Source organism: Adiantum capillus-veneris, chromosome 17 (assembly GCF_014529385.1).
Source record: "Adiantum capillus-veneris isolate H3 chromosome 17, ASM1452938v2, whole genome shotgun sequence".
Classification (NCBI taxonomy): Eukaryota; Viridiplantae; Streptophyta; class Polypodiopsida; order Polypodiales; family Pteridaceae; genus Adiantum; species Adiantum capillus-veneris.
In genome coordinates, this window is record NC_140947.1 from 33,984,134 (window position 1) to 33,995,084 (window position 10,951).

A 10,951-nucleotide genomic window follows, 5' to 3' on the forward strand; every position below is an offset into this window, starting at 1 on the left:
TGGAGGAACCAATTATGAAGCAAAATGAGCAAGTCATGGAGGATCCGGAGCCTGTGTCTGTAAGGGAAGATCCTAGCCTATAAGGGAGGAGCCTGTGCCTGTTAGGGAGGAGCCCGTGCCAGTAAGGGAGAAGCCTGTGCCATTAAGGGAGGAGAATGAGGCAGCCACATATAAAGCTCAAGAAAGGCAAGGGAAAGGCTCTGCTTCACAAGGGCCATCCAACGAGGAGCATTTATCAGAGGAGTTGATTATTTTAGAGCAAATCAAAGAAGAGAACGGAGAGGAGTTACAAGTTTTGATCAGCGCGCTGCATGCACAGATACTGCTGCCTGGAAGGTCAAAGAAGGCCTGCATTTTCAACCTCGATCAACAAGACTTCCTGTGCATGTGAAGTTTCTCCAACTCCAACTCAACGGATGCGGTCGTCAACATTGCTATGTGGTACTTCTCGATCTCTTTATAAATGGATCACTTTCGCTAAGACATGGGTCAATAACAGGCGAGTTAGTGGCTTATGAAATTGGATAGTTATACCACTCGCCCGGTATTGATCCATGTCTTAATTTCAGTCGTCAACATTGATATGTGATACATCTCAAGATTTTCTTTATAAGTCATGCTTGGTTCATCACTACCGCTAAGACATGGGTCAATACCAAGCGAGTCACTGGCTTATGGAATTGACTAGTGATACCACTCACTCGGTATTGACCCATGTTTTCACGGCAATCATAAATGTTGCTATGTGTTACATCTCAAGCTTTTCTTTATAAGTCACGCTTGGTTCATTAGATGGCTCACTACCACTCAAACATGGGTCAATACTAAGCGAGTCAGTGGCTTATGGAATTTGATAAGTGCCCCAATAGGTCAGTATTGACTCATGGGTTTGTGGCAGTGACAGCCCGCTGAAATATCTTAAGTCTAATCTCTGCCATTGATTCATGCTAGGCACGCTATCTCGCTTCTGCCTGCTAAGGTTCAGAACAAAATATACGTAATAGATCCATTGATATTGCCTATGCTGCAGAACAACGAAGTTTCCTTTTTGGCTCTGATGGATTGGTTTAGCAGAGTCAATTTTGATCTAGCACATTTTCAGGTCACTGCATACAATCAATCATGAGTTTCTTCTTTCCTTGTAAAAGCCATGTTGGATTTAGGATCTTTTTCCTCATCTTTGATGGTTTTGGTGTAGTGATCATTGGAGTCTGTTGCTATTTGACATTGAAGATAAGATTGTCTATTATGCAAACTCCGGGCAAAGCAGGTTGTTTCACGGTCGTGTAAAAACGTAAGGCACATTTGGGTACATTTGGAAGTATTATCTCTTTGTAATGTGTTATTGAATCAAGTGGTTACGTATGTAGTGCCGCGAAAAAATTTGTATGTTGTGTAGAGCATGTTTTGTTAGAACATGATCTAGGGACTACCATCCGGCACGAACGGGTCACCGTGCCCACGCAGGTTGATGACTATAGCTGTGGCTGGCGAACTTGTTTGAATTCCTTGTTGCTCCTCAGTCAAATTTTGGATGTACCAAACATAATTAATCGTGTTGTTTCATTGTTTGTTTGCTGCAACGTTTGTAGTAAAAGAAACAATGTCTTTACTTACTTTCCTATTATCACAGTTCTACGGGAACTTCAATTACATATTAACTACACCCCCAATGATGTGCGACATTTTTTGTAATGGCCATCCAAGCATATTATAATCTCGGTAAATAGACGTACAAGAGAGGAAGGGACGAGGACTGAGGAGTTCAAACAGGCTTGCATTGACGAAATGACACAGCGCTACAATCAGACTCAAGAGGAGGTTCGAAATTGCAAGAAGCAATAAATCAATACTATGCGGACGTCGCAGAAGTAGAGGAATGGGCTGCATGTCAATGGCAAGAGCAAGAACAGAGGGAAGCTTCACGGGTGCAAGATGCATGGAAAGCCATGGAAGAGGCCCATAATTTTGAACGACACGAAAGGATGCCCGAGACCAGTGTCCCTCGAGGCAGAAGTAGCAGCAACTGAGGAAGAGGGCAGGGGAGTAGTGGCAACAACTGGGGGAGAGAACAGGGGACCAGGGCAGCAACCGGGGGAGACGACAGGGGACCAGTGGCACCAACCGGGGGAGAGGACAGGGGACCAGTAGTAGCAGGAGAAGGGAACAATAACTACTCTCTTTGTATACATCTTGACAGAAACAACACAATTTGTAAAGTTTTGAGACAATGAAAAGTGTACATTTTTTAAACATTGCTTGAGCGGCACAAAATGTCTCTGTATTAGTCATTTTGAAGAGTACATCATGGTTTGCATGGCATCAAAGCTCATTGCGGGCACAAGGTATGTGACCTAGCTTCCGATGGAAGCAATTAAGTGAAGTGTATTTGAGAGTGACTCCTTGCACAATGTTGTTTTCTCCTTGCGTCTTGGAATCTGAGAAGAAGAAAGAGTTAGATTTTATGTCTTGATGTATTAAAGACAATCGAAATTCATCCATTTAGCAAGCACCTTTCTATTGTTGTGACTGAATGCATACAATTCCGACAAAAGTGAAAGTTCTTCACATGTAAGATCTATCCTGTGCTGTGCAAGAGTTATGCTTGACATTGTCTCCATCACAATAAGTAGGTTGTTTCGAAAGTAGAGTTCCATTGATAAAGGTTTGTTCTCGAGGCTAGACTCTGTATCTTGTTCGAGTTCAGTAAGCTGCCCACTAAGAAGATGATATCTAAAGTAGTAAAATGACACTATGAAATTTTGAGAGCTTATAATGAACTTGCAAATTATGGACTTATTTTGCAAAATACAGATTTTCTCCTGTGATTGTTTCCTATCCCAATTATCATCTAAAAAGTCCAAACAGCTCTCAGACTTGCAAATGAACATTGTTGCGGTAGTTCTTATTTGCTCATCGAAGAAACCTACAAACACTTCAAGAGGCATAAATAGTGCGAGCCGAACTATTTTTGTGGCAATTGAATACTTGAGGGACTTTTGTATATCCTGAAACAACCTATTCCTAAAGCTTTCACTAGTTTGTGAAGCCGGCAGAGACCAATCCTTGCTGTCAAAGGATGGAAGTGACAAAGGAGCTACATGATCCTAGCTAAAGGAAGTTCTCGGTTCCAAATATGACATATAATAAAAGAATATTCCATTACGTGCAAGTTTCTTGTGTTGTCTTCCTCGGTACATTTGCTCACCAATAAATGCATGGAAAGCATAAAAAATCCCAACTATGCTCTCAACTGGTTGCCAATCCGTTCTCAACTAAGTGAGATGCTCAAAATAACTTACAGTTGGATCGATGCCGTGGACAACTTGGAGGAGATGTTTGCAACCTTAAGTTTGCATGCTAGAAAGCATGTTGTATAAGGACCTCTTTCACCCACTTGATTTGTGCACACACTTTAAACTCTTTAACTTGTCCCTTGAAAGCCTCCACGAAATCATTGCGTTGCCTCCTCTTCCTTCTCCTAGTTTGCAGTAGAACCCAACTTCCGATAGTTATTCGAGATGGTATCCATGCTTGATCATGTGTAGTATAACTGTTAAAAATTCTAACAGAGTCAATGGTAGTGCTAGGCCTTCGAGAAGTAGTCATGGTGTGCACTAGAATACACAGAAAGGTTAGCACAAATATGAAAAAGGGATTAAGTTTTGAGAGGGAAGTAGAGCTAGTCAAAGTCATATTTGGGCGGGAACATATATACTAGATAGAGTCTTCAATGAAAGTTTTGAAATTTGTCGGTACAGAGTTAGTACGACTTATGGCATTTATGCCTTGAAGCATGAAATTGTGCAATTTGATGAACAAAAATAATATTTTTCTCCCTGTTTTCTAAAAGAGCTTGGCTCCAAAATGTCGATTCTCAACGTAACGTTAGCCTCTTCCTCATTGGTCGAGCGTCACTCTCTCTCTAGAACTAAAAGGCCCAAAAGCATTAGGAAATTTCAGAGGTCATTTGGAGGGCCTTCTAAGAAAATGTATTTTTTGCACTCTCTCTCTAGAAAAAATGACAAATAAAAGAGCTGGGTCTTTCATAGTAAAACTTCAAAAAGTGTACTTTAAGTAGATTCCTTACCCCTCTGAACATTCGTTCGTAGTGATTGAGGGATAATACTCTTTTTAGTTGTATTGAATGAACAACGTCAATACGGAGGGAATGAGGCTAACATGGAGGGACAAATCCGCAGCCGCTATTCACTTTCCATTAAACCTGCACATTTGGCTAATGGCGCACTCCTCAAATGGCACAAATGTTACCCACAAACGAGCCAAATATCACCTTCACATTGATTTGGACAATGAGTACCAACCATTGATTAAGCGCAGTAAAACAAACACACATATACCTCCCACCTCCATAGACACGCTCAGAGCTCAAGGAGCTAAACACATAGATATCTGGACGAGAGGCTCTCTCTACCCTAAGAATCCAATAACTAATGCGTCTCCACCGTTTGTCAATCCTACAAGCTTATTGACCTTTGCTGGTGATGGAGAAAACGGCCTTCTGGGTTATTGTAAATCACTTACAAGAGAAGCTGGAACTTACAAGAGCATTTTCCAATCTCAACAATGTGAGATTGTTCGCCTTTCACATTTACATTCTACAGATCAGGTTACCATTTTGCAACATAAAACAGAGGTACAAGAACTGAAAGAAAAGGTGCGAAGTTGTCAAATGAAGGACACCATCTTGGGTGGTCGTATCCGAAAGAAGAAATTGCGCAATCTTGAAACATTGCAGGTTGCATCAGGAGGTCTCAAGAAAAGAATCCGAGCATTAAGGTGATGCTTCTTGGTTGGCTACATTGTCTTAGTTAAGTAATCTCTTTGTTTTTTCTTGTTATGCATTGTTTTCATGTGCCTAAATAGTGTTAGTGAAGCAAATTTTCTGTTATTTACTTATGCATTGTCTTCATGTAGAGACTCAATCTATCCTGACAAGGAAAACATTGACCCCAAAGCCAATATAGGAAAGAGATTGAAGCCACTTATAAGTAGAAGCCTGGCAGCAGATATAGTACATGACAAGAAGTTTAAGGTTCTACAAAGAAATGTAGTGGACCGCTTTATTTCAGAGAACTCAGTGCCTGCAAAAGAGATACAAGGCACACTTGATTCACTTGGTGTAAGCAAAAGAGGATATTCGGCTATCCAAAAGTCTGTCTCATCCATCTTTGTTAAGAAGGGTATAAAATCCAAACTTCTACCATCAGCCTCAAGTGTTTGGAAAGAGAGGCTTCAGCTTAACGAGGCACAGGGAGACTATCTTGGACAGCCCTTTCATATTAAAGCAACTTACAGTGGCCATGGAGCCAACACTGTGGCATATGATGAGTTCAACAATATTTTTATGGACCTGCGGATACTACAGAAGAGAATGGTGGAGTTTTACAACATCACATTTGAAGAGTCACGTGGACTATTACATTTTGTGTTAAAACTGGATGAGTGTGAGCTTGTTAAAGAGAAAAAGCTAGAGCGTGTTACTATTACTTTAATGAATAGAGCCCTCTCAAAGTGTCCCAGTGATGATCCTTTATATTTTAGTGTTCAATCAGAATCTAACATATGGTGGCTTGGTGCGTTTGAGGTAAGCGATATTCTCAAGTAAGCTCAAATATTCAGATCTACTTAAGTCTCATTTATTTTGTGTTGCAGGTAAAGAAAGAAGATCATGAGATTCTATATTGGGTGTTCCATCGAACTAATATTCCGGAGCTGATTGATCGACAGACTAACCAGGGAGAGGTACTACGTCTAGATGGAAGGGGAGACTTTCAAGTTCAGTGGCATCTTGCAGGTGACCTTAAAACATTAAAGTGCATGTATAATTGTGGAATGGGTGCAATGGCAAAGTCACCGTGTTTGTTCTGCATGGAGCCTGCAAAGGTCATGAACCCAAAGTGGTGGAGAAAAGCTCCAACACGTCACATTGAGGATCCTGCTTTTCGACCAGTTTTGAAAATACCACTTGTGAATGTTCACATTTGTACAATGCATGCCCTTTGTAGAATTGTAGAGAAATTGTTCTACTTATACATCGGGTTTGCTTGGAAGATTAAGAACTCTGCAGAACGACAAGTAGCCTTGCAGTGCTTAGAAATGGTACTGTCGGATATGGGGCTTCATGGTGGCAATGTGAAAATCCAGCGGGATGAAAAGAGATCAACTGCTGAGAAGGATGTCCATGCAAACCATCCATCGGTGGGGTGAAGGCACGGAGGTTTTTATCTAAGCCCCAAGGTACAAGAGATCCAAAGCTAACAAAACATGGAAAAATATATAACACATCTTATGTTAGCAAGGTAGAGTATCAGAGCTGGAAAAAGCTACATATTGCAGTCAAAGACCACGAACCAACTACTCGTAACGCGAAGGCTGAGGTTTGGCGATCAATAGACATCCTATTTTTGATGTGCGACAAAGATGACTGGTCACAAGGTGATATGAACAAGTTCAAGGAAAATCTCAACCTTCTGAAAAAATCATTCAAGACAGCATGGACAGACACCCAGATTACTCACTACATGGTATTATCATGTATTTCTTTCTCTCTTATGTGCAAATATGTGAGTGTAAAACATTCTAACTAATCTGTTTTCATATCCAGCACATCATCTTCAATCATTTGCCATATTTTATACAGAAGTATGGGAACCCGGCAATATGGAATACCCAAGGGATGGAAAAGTCTCATTACATGGCGAGAAATGCTTATTTCAGGCACACACGACATGGTGGCTCTCGAATCAAGGCTAACAGTTTGAGAGAACTATTTGAATGGTTCTATCGTAGAATCATTCATCGAATGCAGGCAAAAGAAGTCTTGGCAAATTCAGCAACAGCACAAGCCATCAGACATTTACAACAACAAAAAGCTAAAAGATCAATGGCATACAACAACTCCGGAGCTCGTGAAAGTCAACGAAGGTGGAGAGAGACAATGGTGTATGTGAATCACAAGTGGAGAAAGATACTCTGAGTGGATGGCATTGTAAAAAATTTATGTAATACATGATCTTATACAATTGCTACTTGAAGTGTATCAAGATTTTGCAGGTTCAATTTTGTTTTTTGGCACGTCACCCTTGTAACGAATCATGAGATGTTTGCCATACTCTAAAAGTTCATCTGGGTTTTGTCTACCAAGAGCTAGTGCCATTGCTGTGTACGTGTAGTAATACGCTGCCCGACCACCTGTATAGCCTGGGCAGTAACCAAAACAATCTCTAGCAAACACTTTGTCAACAAGAATGACTTTATCTGCACTTTTGGGCAGCACCGGTCCACCCAAGAAGCGTGATAGTGTCTTGAATGTGTAAGTTGCTATTGAACCCTCTTGTGACATGGAATTGTGAAAAACTACTATCGGTGACTCGCAGAGCTTTGAAAGGTATTGTGCTAGGGCCGCATCCCTTCCTCGATACTCTCTTGTCCGGCGCCGAAGGAAGTCATCCTTGTCAGCAATCCAAGACTGCACATACAATGTCAGAAATGACACAAACAGAGAGAGAGAGAGAGAGAGAGAGAGAGAGAGAGAGAGAGAGAGAGAGAGAGAGAGAGAGAGAGAGAGAGAGAGAGAGAGAGAGAGAGAGAGAGAGAGATACCATGAAGCTCTCATCCTGCAGAAAGAGGTTTTCTTGCCACAGGTCTACAGATGTAGTTGACCCCTGACCTGAATGGTTAAACCAATCCTCCACTTCTTTGTTACTTTTCGATGGTCTTAGGCTTTGTCTTATTGCTTGGAAGGTGGCTTCATCAGGTAGTGTCTCCTTGTATTTTTCAGCTTTCTCAAAGCATCTTCGAAGGCATTCCATTGGATTGCTGGATGTTTCCATTGCCTCATCATCACTACTATCCTCTGAAACAAATCCACTCCTCTCCTCTTGGACTCTGGAAATAATAGCCAGGGAGAAATCCTCCCTTAAATAAAACACACTTTGCACATCATGTAAGAAGATATAGGTCCTGTCTCCAATCCTGAACTCAGGCACAGCTGGCAACATCATCTGAGCATGCTTCTCAGTGAAGTTACTGACATCCAATGGAAGTTTGATTTCTGTGGTTTTCACAGAGAGCATCTTACTTCTTTGTACTTCAATTGCCTCAACCTCAAGGTCGACTGTGTCTTCAACCTCCTCGACTTCTTGCATATGAGTTGTCTCCTCGCATTCCTCTTCTGGTGCTGCATCTTGCTCCTCTAACACCTCATCAGGATTCTGCATGAGGAATCCAAACAGGCTGTTGAGGTAAATCATAAAGAAAAAGGCTTCCTGAATGAGTTTGCATTCTTTTTGGTGCAAAGGGCAGACTGAATGTCGGCAAGAGGGTGGTAATTCCCTATACTTCTTCACTCCCTGTCCCTTTCCACCACAGTCATTTAAATGCACAAGAGTCATAGTAGGCAGAACAACCCTTCCTACCTGCACCATCACCTCAAACTTATCTCTGTAGGACTGCAAGAAATTACTGTGCTGAGCTAATAGGTCTTCAATGTCAAACTTTGGATTAAACATAGAATGAATTAGATCATACTTGTCCCCAGCACCACAAGATGCTGCAAAATCAAACAGCCTCTCATCAGTTGCAGCTGGGTCTTCCAGAGAAGTTACATCCTCCTTTTCTTTACATTTTGTACTTTCTAGCACATCTGCATCATCGGAGAAGTCTATATTTCTCTTTCTGGTATTTTTCTTGAGATGTACCTTACAGGGCACCACACCCTTGTCGGGTGAGGAATCTTCTTGCCCTGGTGACCTCTCTGATTGGTCTTCACCAAGAAACTTTTCCTCAGATATGTCCTGACAAAAGTCAACAGTTCTTTTGGCAGATACATTAAGCAACTGAGCCTGCAAGGTTTGAAATCCTGGCACAAGCCCTGGATCTGGTTTCAGCCTCTTCTGCCTACTGGACCTTAATCCTAATCATCAAGAAACATAACAAGTCAAAACCATGAGCAAACATGACAATTCTGCCAAAACCAAACCATCATGATCTCTCTCTCTCCCCTTATAGATATAAATATATCTATAAATATAAATAAATAAATAAATAAATATATCTGTCTCTCACCAAAACAGAAACACACCTAGTCTCTCTCTCTCTCTCTCTCTCTCTCTCTCTCTCTCTCTCTCTCTCTCTCTCTCTCTCTCTCTCTCTCTCTCACTTTGCATTTGTCTATAGGACTAAAGGCGCGCGAGGAAGGAAATGTGCCTTGTGCAAACCTCTCCGCGCGCCTTCAGTACAACTGCCAGAGAAATAACATTACTAACGGCGCGCGGAGAGAGTAGCCAAAGGAACTTTCCCTTCCTCGCGCGCCTTTAGTCCAATGGACAAATGCAAAGAGAGAGAGAGAGAGAGAGAGAGAGAGAGAGAGAGAGAGAGAGAGAGAGGATGTGTCTGTGTATTTGTCTATGGAACTATGGGTATTGAGGTGTGTGTGTAATGAAGAACACACACACACACACACACACACACACACACACACACACACCAACTGCTAGAAATACAGAGAGAAAGAGTGAGAGATCACCTTTTTTTGGTGGGGTTTGCAGGAACTCAAAGGGAGGTGTCTCCTCCATTGCTTTTCTCTGTGTCAAGCGGAGTCTGTCTTTCTCCCTCCCTCTCTCTCTCTCTCTCCCTCTGAGAGTAAGGACTCCCTCTTTCTCTATCTCTCTCAATCTGTGTCTCTCCCTCTCCCTATCTCTGTGACAAGCTGATCACGCTTTCTCTCTCTCTGAGACTCTCACTCTCTCTCTCTCTCTTTGTGACAATCTGCTCTCTCTCTCTCTCTCTCTCTCTCTCTCTGTCTCTCTAAGACTCTCTCTCTCTCTCTCTCTCTCTCTCTCTCTCTCTCTCTCTCTCTCTATTGTTCTCTCTCTTTCTCTCTCTCAAAATCACACCTTTAACGGATACACACGGCGGCGCCCCACGTGTCACAATCAATTAAAATATATTTGCATGCAGTCGCACGTGTGGTCATTATTATTTCCGTATACTTTTTGTATGCCATATAAAGCGGTCAAGAGAGAGAAAAACTACACCTCGTGAAAGAGAGTGAGTGAGTGAGAGAGTGAGATAGAGAGTGTGCAAGAGCAAAGCCTGCGTCTCCGACAGCAACCCCACGCAGCGAGATAAAGAAGGTCTGCTTCTCCCTCTGGCTTTGCCTAAATCTCTCTATCTCTATTTCTGTCACCCACACACAAACACACACACACATATACACACCCACACACACACACACACACACACACACACACACACAGACACTCACACATACACACACACACACACACACACACACACACACACACACACACTCACAAACACACACACTTACACACAGACACACATCTTAAAAATACACACACACACACACACACCCACACACACACACACACATTCTCTCTCCCTCTCTCTCTCTCTCTCCCTCTCTCTCTATACCAACGACGCGCGTAGAGAGTCATACCCGTAGCTCATGTGTCTATGCGCGCCGTTAGTACAGTCCATTGAGCAGAGAGAGAGAGAGAGAGAGAGAGAGAGAGAGAGAGAGAGAGAGTATCGGTGTGTTATTTTAACCTATACTAACGGCGCGCGGACGTGTTTGTTGAGGTTAAACAGTGGTCTGTGCGCGCCTTTAGTAATGTGGATTCTCTCTCTCTCTCTCTCTCTCTCTCTCTCTCTCTCTCTAGTTATATATGCTAAGCTAGAGAGAGAGAGAGAGAGAGAGAGAGAGAGAGAGAGAGAGAGAGAGAGTCACAGAGAGTCAGAGAGAGAGAGAGAGAGAGAGAGAGAGAGAGAGAGAGAGAGCCAGGAGAGAGAGAGAGAGAGAGAGAGAGAGAGTCAGAGAGAGAGAGAGAGAGAGAGAGAGAGAGAGAGAGAGAGAGAGAGAGATTCATAGAAAGAGAGAAGGGGATTGAGACTCTTCTTTTGG

General features: G+C 42.3%; 1 protein-coding gene across 1 annotated transcript; it reads right to left on the minus strand.

Annotated features, from left to right (window-relative positions):
• Window positions 1-2,354: 2,354 nt before the first annotated feature.
• On the minus strand, window positions 2,355-2,891 carry LOC147437038 (uncharacterized). The gene is made up of 2 exons (XM_086486124.1): window positions 2,514-2,891; window positions 2,355-2,438 (listed from the first exon to the last, which is right to left on the minus strand). The coding sequence occupies exons 1-2, from the start codon at window positions 2,889-2,891 to the stop codon at window positions 2,355-2,357; spliced, it is 462 nt and encodes a 153-aa protein (XP_086342250.1).
• Between the last annotated feature and the right edge of the window lie 8,060 nt (window positions 2,892-10,951).

Bases quoted from the DNA above. Each gene is read 5' to 3' on its own strand.
- LOC147437038 (XM_086486124.1), bottom strand. From the start codon at position 2,891: ATGTTCATTTGCAAGTCTGAGAGCTGTTTGGACTTTTTAGATGATAAT. The intron at 2,439-2,513 runs GTGCTTGCTAAA...TCTTCTTCTCAG, and splicing joins TCAGTCACAACAATAGAAAG to ATTCCAAGACGCAAGGAGAA.